The sequence below is a fragment of the Aspergillus multicolor genome (assembly GCF_047715735.1).
Source record: "Aspergillus multicolor strain CBS 133.54 unplaced genomic scaffold BDW74scaffold_1, whole genome shotgun sequence".
Classification (NCBI taxonomy): Eukaryota; Fungi; Ascomycota; class Eurotiomycetes; order Eurotiales; family Aspergillaceae; genus Aspergillus; species Aspergillus multicolor.
In genome coordinates this window covers 2,012,470-2,028,389 of record NW_027395952.1, presented here as the reverse complement: position 1 = coordinate 2,028,389, position 15,920 = coordinate 2,012,470, and the positions used below count along the sequence as shown (strand labels likewise).

General features: G+C 50.6%; 4 protein-coding genes across 4 annotated transcripts; 1 reads left to right on the top strand and 3 right to left on the bottom strand.

Moving 5' to 3' along the window:
• Positions 1-1,506: 1,506 nt before the first annotated feature.
• BDW74DRAFT_6622 (uncharacterized protein) lies at positions 1,507-2,717 on the bottom strand. The gene has a single exon (XM_073733394.1). The coding sequence runs from the start codon at positions 2,471-2,473 to the stop codon at positions 1,859-1,861; it is 615 nt and encodes a 204-aa protein (XP_073589968.1). The 5' UTR covers positions 2,474-2,717; the 3' UTR covers positions 1,507-1,858.
• A 1,365-nt stretch (positions 2,718-4,082) lies between these two features.
• BDW74DRAFT_6619 (GTP-binding protein RBG1) lies at positions 4,083-6,248 on the bottom strand. The gene is made up of 8 exons (XM_073733393.1): positions 5,949-6,248; positions 5,868-5,888; positions 5,658-5,812; positions 5,531-5,601; positions 5,138-5,475; positions 4,716-5,072; positions 4,543-4,663; positions 4,083-4,485 (listed from the first exon to the last, which is right to left on the bottom strand). The coding sequence occupies exons 1-8, from the start codon at positions 5,967-5,969 to the stop codon at positions 4,466-4,468; spliced, it is 1,104 nt and encodes a 367-aa protein (XP_073589967.1). The 5' UTR covers positions 5,970-6,248; the 3' UTR covers positions 4,083-4,465.
• Positions 6,249-6,369: 121 nt separating this feature from the next.
• BDW74DRAFT_6587 (putative cysteine dioxygenase Cdo1) lies at positions 6,370-7,775 on the top strand. Its single transcript, XM_073733385.1, has 5 exons — positions 6,370-6,762; positions 6,904-6,975; positions 7,034-7,171; positions 7,222-7,279; positions 7,339-7,775. The coding sequence occupies exons 1-5, from the start codon at positions 6,496-6,498 to the stop codon at positions 7,452-7,454; spliced, it is 651 nt and encodes a 216-aa protein (XP_073589966.1). The 5' UTR covers positions 6,370-6,495; the 3' UTR covers positions 7,455-7,775.
• A 298-nt stretch (positions 7,776-8,073) lies between these two features.
• On the bottom strand, positions 8,074-15,887 carry BDW74DRAFT_164799 (uncharacterized protein; the record flags this gene model as incomplete). Its single annotated transcript, XM_073726316.1, has 14 exons — positions 8,074-8,268; positions 8,336-9,035; positions 9,089-9,401; positions 9,609-9,699; positions 9,916-10,536; positions 11,909-12,010; positions 12,053-12,097; positions 12,137-12,159; positions 12,196-12,227; positions 12,258-12,304; positions 12,338-12,703; positions 12,753-13,222; positions 14,240-15,679; positions 15,845-15,887. The coding sequence occupies 14 exons, from the start codon at positions 15,885-15,887 to the stop codon at positions 8,074-8,076; spliced, it is 4,488 nt and encodes a 1,495-aa protein (XP_073589965.1).
• Between the last annotated feature and the right edge of the window lie 33 nt (positions 15,888-15,920).

Here is a 15,920-nt window from a genome sequence, read left to right as displayed (position 1 = left end):
GGCGAACTTTAACACCCGCATGACATACCGGAAGGAAGATGGCTGTTAATCCTCTGCGTGAGACTACCGCAACACATGGCTTCGAATGTCTTGAACCATGCCCCTTTCTATGAGGCTGTACAGTGAATGCACCATCTCGAGTTCCTGTAGTCGAGTGGAGTGTGACGGCCACGTGAAAGTCGACCTGGAGACTGGTGAGGTCACTCGAAGGGCTGTTATCCAGCAAAAAAACGGCCCTGGGCTCTTGAGGAAATGGGCCGGCGATGATCTTTATCAGCGTTCGAGCAAGCGGCAAGAGCTTAGACCCTATTCGGCGAACTATCGACTAATCGAGGCTCGAGCTTGACAGATTTCTCACGATGGGGCAGGCGATGATACCCACCCGGCTTGGAGTCCTGCTTACTCTACCTTTCCCTAGCACCCTGAAAAGAGTTAGAACCACGGAGAAAAGCGGAAGAGCACGTTCAGCTATCCCATTCTAAGCACGCAATTTGAACTTACCCTTGTCAACCTAATAAGTAGGTTTATATGCATAGTCCAGATAGAAAGCAAGACCGCCCAGTGTATACTTTGGCACGAGGGGGGCGGCCTTGGTCGAATCAGCAGCGCCGAAATGATTTCAATTTCTGATTTGCAACGAAGAGAGGCTCGGCCTATCACGGCAGACACAGGAAGCATGGCTTCCTCAGACGGTGACACTAAAGGACAAGGACGGTTTAGCGCTGACACCAGCCTTCAACCTTCAAGGGCGACTTTGAAAATCCTTGATCGTATTAACAGACTCAGAGCTAGGACCCCATACCGTACTCCACAAGGGCCGCCGCGGTCCACTCCGGGCCGCCAGCCTAAGCTGTGCAAATCTTAATATTTGCAGGTGCAGCTTCTTGATTGAAGGCTCCTCTCGAGTAATCAAAGTATTTTGCCATATCGAAGACGCGTTTTGGAGTCTGGGAACCCATGTCATATCCCCACGTTACAGACTCACGGGCTCATCTCATTCGTTGGTGGAAGTGTCTGTACCTGACGGCGTCAGAAACCTCGAAGCGGGGACGAATCGACGAGTAATTTCGAAATCACAGGATTTGATGTGTCGGACTCGGTGGCGGCCCAGCCTTACTGGGGCTAAGATCCCGGCCATTGGGGTGCGTGCTTAAAGACCGCAGTCCGCATTCCGGTTCTGATCGGGTAAATTCTGCTAGCAAAACGTGACCACGATCGCGCTCCAATCAGTGATGGGGAGTCCTCTGGTCTGCATGTTTGACTGACCACGAGGGCTGTCAGCAAGGTCAGTTGCCGAGATCGTTGATAGACCTTGTCTGTCACACCCTGTTTCCAAAAGCTGGTGTTAGTGGTGGCTCCTGCGCCGCCTTGGGTAAGGCGTCAGCCCTGCCTGGGTTACTGCCTTAGAAAAGACCCTGGGTCATCCTAGACGGCTGGTCAGTGGCGGCTGAGGACTTCTGTACTATCAAATCTACCGCGGGCATCTTGAGTCAGATGGCTTCAGATCTGGAGCATATCCCATCATTCGCATAAACCTGCTTTGCCCGAGGTACTCCGTAGTCTAGGCATGGTTACAATTTCCGCAGCATGTAGTGGGGTTGTGGATGTTGCAAGGCTTTTGAGAACCGGACTTCAAGCTAGGGGGGACTGAGCCATGGGACGGTTGCTATAAGGAGGGAAATGATACAGCATCGCTCGACCAATGTCAACCAGTCGGAATGGAGGACGAACTCCTCATCTATCAGCATCGCTCTCGCGGACGAGTTGGCCGCAACAATAGCCTTATCGGGATATCTCTCCAAGAATAGATCTGTAAGGTACCACGCCATGGGGCATGCCAGTTTGCCTTGTGGAAGGGCTATATTTTGACCTTAATATCCCTCGTATTGCAGAGTGATATCTGGTGTCGGGATGCGCTAAGACTGGTTGCATCCCAGCCCGCATCTGCGTACATAGACGTTGAGCGACTCGGCGTCTCGGCGAGACTATCTGGGGCGGGGGTTGGATTGTCGTCATCCACCTCCGCGATAATATCGCTAGGCATAGTGCTAAGAAAACTAGCCAGACCCAATCTCGCCCTGGATTCCCAAGAGACGGTGGTCCGTGACATCAGGCGACCAACAAAATCCGCTGCAGCCATGGTATGACAATTGCACAGATCAAGGGCGAGTCCGATCAAGCTCCAGTTTAACAGGTATGGGAAATCTTCAGGGTCAAAAGTCGAACAATAATGGACAATGAATTGGATAGCCGTTCCTGTTCCTTTTTGTTCTTTCTCAAATTCTTTGTCCATACGGATTATTAATGATATTGTTCGACTCGTCACCAAAAAACGGCCATGGCCGGAGCTGAGATGTGGCTGGGCCGAAGGATCCGCGATATTCAAGCCTAAAATGATGGAGCTTGAAGAAGGGAAATACAGGACACGGAATACAAGGGATTTGTCTGCGACAGCCATTGTCAACAGCTTCATTTCGACACGGCTCAAGGAAGGCACATCCGGATTCTGTACGGTAGCGCCTGCTTTGGTACCTAACAAATAGATTATTAGGCACCTAAACCCGTCGGCCGCCGATGCCGTCTTCAGGCAACGAGTGACGAATCTTCATATAAGTGATCGGTGATATCAGTGGATATGAATTGATTGAAGACTTGACGAGGCTGTGTATGTGCCAGGGTAAACCTCGGCGCTTAGGGCAGAGCACGAGTACGGAGTACGGCGACTTGAGCAAGACCAGCCCTCTCCTTGCATCAGGGAACCATGGCCCACCGGAGTCGGTAAGACATCCCCGCGACTCTACTACTCCGTACTTCGCACTCGACTCGGAAATCGATTGCCTGATTTGCGATTGACATGGCGATATTCTGTTGATATTGATAGGCCCGGACGAAAGAGCTATGACTGATGGAAATGATCCGAGAGCCCTGAGAGGAGTGACGATCTCGATTAATGGCGACTTATCAATCGCCGTTGAGATTAGAGACTCTAGACTCGAAACTAAGAGGGGCACGGAGTCTCCATAGTTGTCCTTGATGCCGACCCCGGGGCCCGATCAAACTCTCAACTCCATTTTCAATGCACGACATTCTTATCGTAACCTTATTGCGAATCGGTTCTTGACTCAGTGCCTGACTCAGAACGATGGGTATAAGTACTTTTGTCGGCCGGCGTTGACTCCGGTTGTTTATGACGAAGAGGTTCCCAAATTGTACGACCCATTGCAACATCAAGTTGAGTTTCTTTTATTACCGTAATACGGTAGGCGATATTTGATTCATGGGTAAATGGAACCCAGGAGCCTCTGGTTTTCCCCTGCGGGCGGATTAGTATTGCGTCTACTGCTAAGCATCCCGGACCCTGTTTACCTGCAGCGCCATCGCTGGGTCGCGGCCTTGCAAGAATTCGAGGTTCGAGGTTCGACCAGAGCCGTCCGTACGGATTGAAATCCATGATTTGTGTCCATTCTGCCGGGGCCGTCATGCATATGCAATAGGCGTTAAGGGGAACCAAGGGACGGTGACACTGGGAAAGTCTCCTGTATCCCAGTCAGGGGGTCCATCATTCAATCTGCGCGCTGTAGTCCAGATCCCGCTGTGGAACAGGGGAAATACACAACCGGCGCCTCGTGAGATCCCTGGTCTTCTGCAAGCGGACATGTGTCTCGGCTTTGCCTCGCGCAAGCTCGAGTCATTTGGCGAATCGAAGATTGCATTACCGTTAATCTGCCCTGAAGCCGGGGCTTCTATATCGCGCTTCGTCTACGATAGCTGCCGACTAGGACAAAGCAATGTCATGCTCGTCTACCAATGACGGCGAGGAATATTGGCATCCTAGAATTTGATTTGTTTTGTTTCATTGACCAGGGCCAAAGCGGGACCAAAGGAGAAACAGATGAGTACGGTATCGGAGCATTAACATGGTCCTACTCATTCAAATATCCCGGGCTGTGATCTAGAACTTCCATTGTTTTAGATTTCCGGATGATTCGGATCTTTGCATGGCCCAAGAGCGTCTCGAACGTTGAACTATAATAAATGAGAAAGAAATAAAGTTGGATGTACGGCTCACCAAGAAACACCTTCGTTAGGGGTATCTTTCATCCCCCAACGAGCTTGCCGTTCTCCCTTCACATTGCGATGAGGACCGATTGCGCATCACTTCGGGTAGCAGAGGAATGCAGACTCGGTCGTGGTTCAGCCTGTGCAGGTACCCCCACGGCTAGCCAGTGATCTTGCAGGACCAAGCGGCATTTGGCAGCTTGCTGCCCGTGCGCACATCATCCCCTCCAATCAATCCCCTCATACTATCTCGCAGGATTTTGTCACAAGGATTGGGACTCTTGGATATACAATCCTTTGCGAGAGCATCCCCAGCACACAGCCCGCTCAACTTCCTCGACGCGATTCGTCGCAAGTTGTTTGTGCTCAGGCGAACACCCTGACCTCAATACGTTCGCTGTACCTCTTACCGCTTGATAATCGTCACTGTTGTTACACCGTCAATTTCAATAGTTCCATGGGTCTCAAAAAAAGGTCACGAACCGATATCCTCATCAGCTAGCTCGTGGGTGAGACCGACGCGCTGCGGCTGATGTTTGACGGACCGGCCATAGACAATAGCTTGCTTGAACTGATCCTTGATCGTCCGATGAATCGAGTTACACTAGCGACAGTCAACAAAATATGATTGCTAAAAAGTGAGGAAGGGGCGGTACAAAGTCTTCGACGGTGCAGGCAGTGGATCTGAGCACGACAGGGGCAGTATAATCAGGGGCTTTGCCCTTCGGCTTCGTGTAGACTCGTCGGAGGTTGAGTTTCTCCCACATCATCTCCAAAAGTTCATCGATGTTCCAGCCATGTTCCGAACTGATAGGGACGGCATTGGGAATTCGGTATAGAAGGTCGAGTTCTTCGATGGTGATGGCGTCGATCTTGTTCAGAGCATAGACGACGGGGATATATGCGCGGCTCTTAGCCTCGAGGACGTCAATAAGGTCATCGATTGTTGCGTCGCATCGAATAGAAATATCGGCAGAAGAAATCTTGTACTCGCTCATGACAGCCTTAATTTCCTGTTAAATTTGAAAACACGGTCAGTAACTGCCACCGCACTCGAGAAACAGCTCGGACAACTTACGTCGTTATCAATATGAGTGAGGGGTACGGTGCTCGTGATCGAGATGCCGCCCTTGTCCTTCTTCTTGAACACGATGTTCGGAGGCTGCTTGTTGATTCTGATACCGAAGCCCTCCAATTCGTTTTCAATAACCTTTTTGTCTACTAACGGCTTATTGACATCGAGAACGATAAAAATAAGGTGGCAGGTCTTGGCGACAGCAATAACCTGTCGACCACGACCTTTACCATCCTTGGCACCTTGAATGATACCCGGAAGATCCAAAATCTGAATCTTCGCACCATTGTATAGGACTTGTCCGGGGACGGTTGTCAATGTGGTGAATTCGTACGCCGCGGCTATCGCAAACTCCGTTAGCATCCGCCATGTCGGTCCTAATTCAACGGCGCATACCTTCGGAGTGTTGACCCGTTAACCTGCTCATCAACGTACTCTTTCCGACAGAGGGGAAACCAATGAAACCACTATTTCAGGGTCAATGACAATTCTGGAGCGACGTTGGTCAATGGGATAGCCATACACACTGGCGACACCGGTACGAGCAACATCAAAACCAGCTCCACCACCACCGCCGCCTCCTGACGGTGTCAGAAGCTCACGCTTCAGCTTAGCAAGTTTCGCCTTCAGCTGTCCTAAGTGATAGGAAGTATTCTTGTTCTTCTGAGTCCGAGCCATCTGGAGAATGCGTCAATATGCGCCCTCGAATAACAGCCGGCATCGGAAAGCGAACCTCGTCCTCGACTTGCTTGATCTATATCCAGACAGTCAGCGTCATGCTTGCTTGAAAAGAGGGCGGTCGGCGGATCCTGACCTTTTCCACGGTGGTCGACATTGTGGCGTCTGGTTACGAGATAACCTCTCGTATGGGTAGATCTATATAAGGGGGTAATGAATTTAGTTCGGGTTTGCTGGCTGAGAAGCGCACAAACGAATGCTCTGGTGGGAAGAGAAAGATGAGTGACGCTTTTCCAGCTATGGCGGGGATACCACTGCAATCTTTGATGGGCGGTGAGCACTGTCGCCTGAGGCACCAGGCCGGAACTCTTATCGCTTATCGCCGGCATTTTTTCGAGTCGCCCCTGGTCTTTCCTTGTTGAAGCGGACATGGTCCAAGACGCCTTGAACAGCCTACAGGACAACCACCCATGCGGTTACGTACCTGCTTCTCCCGTGACACTTTTAGATCTCCACGCCTAACAATAGCCCGACGTGTCTTCTAAAACTCCCCATCCCCCGTCTTATTTTTCTTGCACAATAGCATTTCTATCCTTAGCTCCTACATCGATAGCCCAAGTGAACTACAAATCCCCGTTGCTCGGCCATTGAGTCTATTCAAGCAGAGCACTGAAGAAGCCAAAATGCCTTATCTCAAATCCGGTTCGACTTCCTCCTCAGACGCTGGAATCTCTCCCACCAACGCCTTCGAGGAGCTCGTCCAGGACCTTAGTATAGCTCTCGGCCCTAGCTCGGGGCTTGACTCGGACGATGTCGACCCTCTTGATATCCAGCGCTTGATGGAACTCTACACTTCCAACGAAGAGAATTGGATTCATTATGCTCTTGGGGATACCCACAAGTCTTACACACGGAACCTTATTGACGAGGGGAACGGGAAAAGTAATCTGGTGAGCTTCGCCCATACTTCACCGCCAGTCGTTATCTCTCTACCTTTGCCCTCGGTATCTTCGTACATATGCATGACGTTTCTGCGCGTGTACACGTTGGCGGAGTTTGTTGGCGAGACAGTCAGCTAATTCTATTCTTAGCTGATTCTCGTCTGGAGTCCTGGACGTGGAAGCGCTATCCACGACCATGCTAACGCGCATTGCGTTATGAAGGTATTATCCATCTCCTCTTCTTCAGTATCGAGCTGACTGACCCGTTCGTTCGAATCAGATCCTGAAAGGCAGTCTGCAAGAGACGCTTTACACATGGCCTGATCAGGATAAAGTGGAGCATGGACAGTCATCGCCTCCTCAAGTCACGAAAGAGACAACATATGGCGAGAATCAAGTCACATACATGTCCGACAAGGTATGTTGAGCATGTCCCTGGATGGTTGAAGCTTCACTAATGCGTCGAAGTTGGGCCTACACAAAATTCACAACCCAAATCCAAACGAGGTGGCTATCTCATTACACCGTATGTACCCGAACCCCTTCTTGAAGCTCTCTACCTCACATCTAGTCTTACTTATTTAGTTTACACTCCACCAAACGCGGCACATTATGGATTTTCAATCTTCGATGAGAAGTCCGGCAAGGCTTCTCACATCAAACAGTCGCACTTCTATTCCATTCGCGGTGAACGAGCTTGATACAAACCTTCCCAGCAAACCCTACGACCCTACTCCTCTCTCATCCCATTCAGCCTCGCTCAAAGTTCAACACTCTTCACTCCTCATACCTTTTGTAAATTTTCGATGACCATTAACTTCACAGCGTCTCGATACCGTTCCTAGGGTTACCTCAACGCGAACCCGGCACTAATGCTGTGCAAAGCAACCATTGGCTCATGCTTGGCTTTGGCTGTTCTAGCCCTTAGCATTTGGCTTTCTGGCGTGCATTGAACGGCATATTTTTTTTTCTTGTTTATCATAATTATTGATGTCCTCAGGATACCATGCTAGACCACGTGGAAATGATCATTGATGATTCTGAAAATGCTCTGCTCATTTGCCCAAAAAATGAGAAGTAAGTACTATGGATAACTATGCAGTCTGCCTCATACCACAATGCAAAGATATGTAGATAGCATGCCTGAAATGAAAATATTATACAGCACACAGAATGCAAGACCGATGCACGAAAAGGATACAAGCGAAATAACAGCAAAATGCATCCAGAGAATCGAAAAGCGAGCAATAAATAAGAAGGGACAATGCATCTGCAAAACAAGGAAGTAAGAGGTAAGAGATAGGAAAAATAGAAAACAAATCAAATCATCAATTTGGAACCATTTCCAGCCGCAAGACCAACCCTCTTTCCATTCTTCTCATTTCCATTCTCACGTCTAGTCTCATGCTCATTTCCATCGCCAATAACTTTGGTAAGCCGCTCAACAAGCGAGGCCGGCTCATCTAAGACACTATTCTGCCGCTGCCGCAGCTCTTCGAGGCGCAGTGACGGATTCTGTATAATTCCAGTATAAGTACGTCGCTCGTAGGAGGTGGAAAAGCACATCAACCGTGAGACGCACCCAGTCTTCCTGAGTGGGGACGCCCGTCGCCGCGGGGAGCTGGGCTGTCGTGTATTCATTGGGACTTCCTAGGGCCGGTCCTCTGTGGATAGGGGCCGGGGTGACCGGGAGGCTTGGGCGCTCCTGTGGGCTGGGGAAGTCGGTTACCCGGGTGCCTAGGGAGAGTTTGAGGTCTTGGCTGCTGGTCCTAAATTGATATTGTTGGGTTGTTGGTATGGGAGGGGATGTCGCCTTTTGCTGGGCGGGGACGCCGGAGATGACTTGGACTCGGGCCTTGCGAGCTTGCTGGATGGATTGGATGTATTTCTGGATTTCCGGAACCTCATCCCATGCGTTCGAGCGAGAGTAAGTGTCCCATGACTCGCTTGGTACGCTTGTTACCTCAGATGTCCATGATGTCGGTAGGGAGGATTGAGAGGTCCTAGATTTGTCTTCGGTCGATGTGGGAGAGACCAAGGGTTGGGATTGGCGCTCGTCGTCAGCAAACACTCTCGTAGGTCTCGGTGCATTCGTTTCCCAGGGGAATAGCTGGGTGAGTTTCAGGGGCTCAGGCTTTGTCTCCGGGACCTGGTACCACATGTCTTTGGGGGCTTCTGGGTAAGACTCTGGAGGCTGGAACAATTGATGATCGTCGGACATGGTATAGGTTTTGCTCTCTAACGCTATTCCTTCCGGTTTGGAGTGCAATGGGGGCGGTTCACTGCAAGAGGAAATGTCAGCAAATTATATAAGTCTCAGGAACATTAGTCTTACCGAGACGCATCCCACTCCGCTTTAGGAGCTTCAAATATCGATTCCTCCTTGGGTGGTGGTTGGGGTGAGGGTGCGCGTTGTGTCTCAATGTGAGCTTGTGGCTGGGGAGTGTGGATATCATGATGCTCATATTGGTGGGCATGTTCTGTCGGCGCACTGGGCTGATGCACTGGGGGCGGCTGTACAAAATGGTGGGTATGTCTATGATGATGCTGCGGTTGCACATACGCCCTTATGTGTTCTTCTCCGCGGACATACTGCGGAACCACACTAATGACAAGTTCGTGGAAGTGGTGCTGGGCATGTTGCTCAGCTTGGTTGTGGTGAATCGGATGGTCTGTCTGGATGTGCTGAGGCGAGTGGTCTGGCTGAATGTGCTGAGGCCGATGCTCTGTTTGGATGTGCTGGTGCGGATGCTCCGTATGAATGTGCTGAGGCGCATACTCTGTGTGGTCGTGGTGCGACGGTTGCTCCACATAAGTGTTTTGAGACGATTGATTCATATGAAACGGCGCATGACCCGACTCTGGATAGTAAGACACCTGCGGTGGCTCATGCGGACTTCCCTCTGATGGATAGTGTACCGTTTGTGGTTGCGGTGGCGGCTCATGCTGGAATGCTTGTTGATGCGTTGTATGCTCTGATACTGGAATAAACTGTGTCTGTTGTTCGAAGCTTCGATGTGGTACAGTACCTGGAAAGTGCTGAGCATGTGTCTCGGATACTGGTTCATCTGTATAGTGAACTTGAGGCGCAGCCGGTCGACTCTCCGGCTCCGGTGTTTCCTAACAGCGGCATTAGTTCCACATCCGCACTTATTGCTCGACGAAACACGCATAATCATCGATCTCAACACTCACAATAGCAACAGAGCGGTAATGCCGGTCGTAAATCGTCCACCATCTTCCCAGTAACTGGTTATACGGCGAATCAAACGGAGCCACCTGTCTCGACGTGTTCCACGGCTTTTGGGATCCAATAAAATGAACCAAGCTGATTGTGCTCTGAAAGTGCTTGTAGGCCGGGACATATTGATAGTTCGCGCTAGGAGTGCAGTTATACGTGAAGCTGAGTCGGTGCCAGTCACGAAAGTGCAGGTTCAGTAAGCCCTGATCGGCGCCGTCGAAGCTGGTGCCCCGTTCCGCGAGGGCTTTCAGCGCATAGTAGTCTTGCATGTTGGGTCGCAACACCATCACGCCGCTGTTGAAGCAGTCGGGCCAGCCGACATCCGGGGCAGCGGCGAAATCTACGTCCAAGTCCAAAAGCTCGTCGGGGGCCCTGATAGCCACCACGTCGGAGTCAATGTATACAATGCGCTTGTATTGCGTTTGCCGCCATAGCTCAATCTTCGTGAAGGTTGCTATAAGATCCGGGCGCTCCATCAGCCAGAGGTTCGCCGGCGTGTGGTTCGTCATCCGATAAACGGGTATGAGCTCATCGTAGACAGTCTAGGCCAACGGGGTCAGAAACGGTTGCGGCCACGGGTAGTGCGCCATATATTAGACGCGAAACGCGCACCTTGAGCTCGTTTATCGTAGCGGCGTGCAGCGTGTCCGGGGTATACAAAGCCACGAGCTTGGCCTTGGTGCCATTGTCGCGCAACGAGTGGGCGAGGACCACAGCACCTAGTTCGAGAACGGTACGTTAGTGTCAGGAATTGAGGGCTGCTGAGCGACCATTAGTTTACCAGGGAGGTAGTTATCACTCAGAAGTAGCTGTTTCCATGTTAAAGAACTGCCAATGGGCGCCAGTGCTCAGAATTGGGGTCCCTACAGTGCAATAGACGGTAGCCATCCCGGAGGCGCCGTACAGCAGTGAATGCCCCGAAGATCAGGCAGTCGGAGCGTAAATCGAAAACAAACGAGAGGATCAGAGTTCGCGACCCCGAAAATGATGAAGCTGGAAGAGAAAGGAGAGAGTAGGGAGGACTGTACGCCGTAGAGCTAGGCCGTGGCCCGTTTCCCCTCACGTTAATGAGCTATGACGGGGCAACCCCGCCCGCCGCCAGCGCCAGGAGACTATGCTATGATGCGCTGGAGCCGTTATCCTGCGTCATCTCAGTTGGTCATCCGCGAGCTGTCGACACTTCTCCACGATTCAATGGCCCATGGGGAATCGAAGATCAATGGAGTTCGAAGGGGTGGTTGGAGACGAGACGGGACGGAAACGGGAAGGCTGGGGCGGGCTTTGATTACCTGTCAGCCGTCAGGTAAGCTTGGACCTCTTCCTAGACGCCCTTATTTATCCAGGGCTATTATTATTATGCATCAGACCTGAAAGTCACACTATTTTAATCAACACCCTCTGGCCTGCATACAAGGCAAATCTACCTGTCGGAGTATCCATACTATAAGCAATATATTCTCAACCATGCCCATATCACCAAATAACTACTATAAATTGGCCACGGTCCGAATCTATAAACCTATAGGTTTAGTACAGCTCTTTGACTCACGTACTAATTTTATAGAGTACTATAAACCATGGGCGTAACCACTACGCAGTGACTATTAAGACAAGTGGATATTCATTATATGCAGGCCAGAGGGTGTACCAGTCCTCCCCCATGAGACAATAATTCATCACAGGCCGTTAACATTAGTTTCCTCCCCGGAACAAGCTCCACAGAACCATCGCCGCATCAATAAGACCAAGCAAAGTGCTGAAGGCTTCCTCAAGTCACAACCAGCTTGATGGAGAAAAATCAAAACGATATTTCGGAACCGGCTGAAGATAGCAATACCAACCGAGGAGCATGCAATAGAGCCTCAATCAAACACAAATCGCGCCACATTCCAACCGCTACTTTCGAACCGTGACCGTCGCATTCGAGTAACAGGCAGCAATAGCTGTCCCGATATCCTCGCGCTCCCCGTTCACAGCCCATTCAACCGCTTTACCCAGAGCAATTCGACTCTCTCGCTCCAGCGGCGTCCAATGTGAACTGTCCGGAAGCTCAACGACCTGGCTATCGCGAGTGAGGTAATCCGAGAAACCATCTAGACATAGCTCGCGCGTGAGCGCATGATCTTTCTGGCCCCATATGACGGTTGTATTGGCTTTCAGCGTGCCTGGCGGTCCGTCATCGAATATTCCGGCGCCACTACCAGTGCGCTGGATCCCGGTTTCCTGCGCAATGCTATGCAGGCTAGTTATCGTCTCGATGGACTTGATCCATGGTTCAAGAGCTGCGCCTTGTCGGTAGTAACTACACATCTCGACGAAATTTGAGACGGCGGGCCTAGTTACTGCCGATTCTGCGTAGCCATCGCCATCGGCGGTTTGCGTCTTGCCTTCGCCGATAGAAGGGCCGATTGTGCTTGCCATACACTCTGCAGCGTCGGTGATGGTGTAGCTTTGTTTGCCGTAGGACATTTTATGCATGTGCTTTAGCATTGATTGATTTCCTCCGCTGCCGAGAAAGGCAACAATAGTTGGATGCAGCTGGAAGGCGAATATATATCCGGAGCACCACAGTTGAATTAACAGGGGCTTTATAGATTTGGCGGCATTGAATAATAACGCGCGCTGTTTGATGGGTGAGTGCAGGAAAGATTTGAGCATCTTCGATGAGGACGATAGTCGACGACCGATGTTGGACATAACCAGGGGCATCTAGGAGTTGGTCAGTCAAGCCAATCACTATGTGGGTAGAATACCATACATGTGGTCCGTTAGTCATGATAAACCTATTAGCCAACTGGGGCGCTTCAGCAGCCAGCCGCATAGCGAGCACACAACCCCAATCATGTCCCACAATAATGGTCCTTTGCTGTTGGGTAGCTGTAGCGCTATCAATGCCGTAGTTTAACCTCATGGCAATGATAAACTCAGTAAGACTCTCGAGGACGGCAGTAGCTGTGTATTCATCTAGACTTTCAGTACCTCCGTGGCCAGGCAGATCAACAGCCACAAGCGTCGCTGCATTCTGCAGGGACTCTTCGCTTAGGATATGACGCCAGATTCCCCAGCTGTCAGGGAAGCCATGAATAAAGATAACCAACGGCTTGCTGGCGCTAGTTGTGGTGTTGCTTTCATTGGAGACATAGTGGAACTCGAATCCGTTCTGCAGAGTATAGATATGATGTGAGAAGACCGTCCAATTCTTTGACAGATCCCATAATCGACTGCGAGCTAATTCGTACATGGTCAGGTTATGTTTTTAAAGTTGGTGTATCTCCAGCAATAGTGAGTGGTCCCTGTTCACTTACCGAGCTGCAGCTCCAAGACCTCTTTTTCAGTAGTTCGCGTGAAGAATCTACCATGGTAGATTGCTCTGACTGCATATTGTACCAGGGTAAATAAACCATAACCCCATATAAGACATGTCTTCAGCGGTGCCAAAAGCGAGGATGCCATGGTGTAGTGCTGTGTCAGGGAATGAAGACGAACTTCGAGTTTGGGTTGCCTGACCCTATTAGGCAGAGAGATGACGTTATGGAGTCAGACTAAGGTAAGGGCTTGGGCAAGATGAGCATGAAGAGCAAAGGGAAAAAATAGTTGGAGTTGCAGGGAAGGTGTGTTATAAGTATATTGCGGGCACTCACGTGCAAATTGACCTAGTGCAAATCCTCTGCCAACCAGGCTGTGTAAGATCCCCACCACAAGTTCCTAACATGCCCTTATAGATTGAACCGGGAGCCTGAGAGCAGTATCTCAAGCGATCGAATAGGGGTGGACAAGAATTGCTGCCGAGGAAGAGTTGCGCAAGAAGTCCCTACCTGAAGATCTATATCCCGATCTGATCTGCCTCCTCGCCACTGTACCGTAGCACAATAGATACCCTGCACTCTTGTACCTGTAAGAGGGGTAATATAGAGGCATAGGTAAGCACCTTCTTACGTGCTATCGGAACTCCGAGTGGTGGTAAAAATAGGGCGACATAAGGCGTAAATCATACATAAGCTGCGCAACCATTAAGGTGCTATATATAACAGTTTCATCATGTGTATCCCAAGTTCTCTCTATTATCATCGATCAAGCGCCCATACCTGGAGACATCGATGTCAGTGACTGCACGACAAATAAAAACCGTAGAATCAACTTACTCCAATAACAATCGAAAGAACCAGACCTCCATATCCTCATTGCGTAACGTGCTCTGCGCCCAGCCTTTTCCTTGCCGAGCTATTCGAGGTGCTATAATCCTGCCCTCTTCTTCAGAAGCAAGGTAACGCATAGTCTCCACAAATTCGTCACCCTTGAGGCTCAGTGGGACATAATGGACCCAAGGCTTGAGCCTCTCATCGTGCCATTCTCGGAACAAAGCTACCTTGCACACCAAGCTGTTGCTTTTGAGGAACGCGTGGTACCGGCCACTGAATGCGTTTCCGTCAATATCAACGAGGTATTTGTAGGCCCAAGCTTCTTGCTGTTCCACGGGCTCTGTAATGTTGAAGAATTCCATCTGGGCGGCGCAGTCATTACGATCGCATTGCCCAACCGAGGTGAACTGAATGTCGAAGAGGTTGCTATAGATAATGCGATCAACCTCTTTAGATTCCCATTGTCCGTCGTCAGTTTTGGCAAGAACTTTCGCGGTATTGAGCGCATTGATGTTGCTGACCATCAATTGCCGGTGATGCCGTCGCCAGCCTCCGCCTTTGGAAAAGCCACCGGTCGTTGAACCCCTCCAGTATAGCTTGTCCTTTTTCTCCTCCCAGTCATAGTCTGTCTCCTTGACATATGGTACCTTTTTAGCCCAATACCAGGGGCTGGGGTACAGTATATCCTGGAAAGTTGACACTTTGCTCTGGGAGAAAACAGGAAACAAGTCATGAACAGCCGCGAAAAGGTTCGGCCGGTCGAAGAACCCGTAGGTATTCCTCAGCGACGGAGTACTGCAGACATCGGAAAACGCAGTTGTGTTGTGAATAAAACCCAACTCCCCGAGAGCATATCCACTTGTATCATCTGACGGGTTCTCATCTAGGGAACGAACAGGACTATCCACGGGGCACGACATTCTTGAACTGGTCCAGGCAGGCTGATGAGACATTTTATTGAAACGAGTTGTCCGCACCTCATCAATGCGGTCACCCTTGTTCAGGTCCTCGGGCCGAGCCGACCACGCATTTACCAAGGATCTTGCCTGAAAAGCATTCGGGATGGCGCTCTCCTTGGCTATCGCGACCAGTCTTTGAAGGTCTTCACTCGGCACAATGACGCGAGGCTCATCGTGGGCATTAAAAGCCAGGTCCATGTCCGGCAAATACCGAACAAAGTCCTTGACCATGCCGAGCGTAGCCTCGCGCTGCCACTCATGTTCCTCATCGAGCCCTTCAGCCAGCGACACCTTGCCGTCTCTAATCAGAACCCCAAACAGACCATTATCATACCCAAGGGCCTCCCGGGCGCGGGCGCGAATGGTTTGTGGCGAAAGGGCCCAGAACGGAAGCAATGTATGGTAGATAGTGTCGTACTCGTCAATCAACTCGACGCCCTTTGACTGAGCGAACTTGAACCATTTATCGAAATGCGACGGGGGGTTCATGTTGTAGCGTCGGCGGTATTCCTTGATGGCATCGCTCAGCGTCCTGGATTGGCGCTCCAGGAGCTGGCTAAATTGTTGCTCTGCATCTTCGACGAGAGCTGTTATCGGATGCACATCGCTCGGATAGTGATCAGTCGGATCAGACAACGGCTCGATCGGTTGGGGTATGGGGGAAGGAGGGGTAGGTGGTGGGAGTAGAGCGACATTCTTGCTGAAGGGATTTGGGCTTCCCAAGAAGACAAGTGAGAGGCAAACAAGGAGACCTGTCACCAGCAAGCCCAGAAGCCGGTGAGATCGTGCTAACATAGAGAATCAAGGCTCTGACATAGAGAATGTATC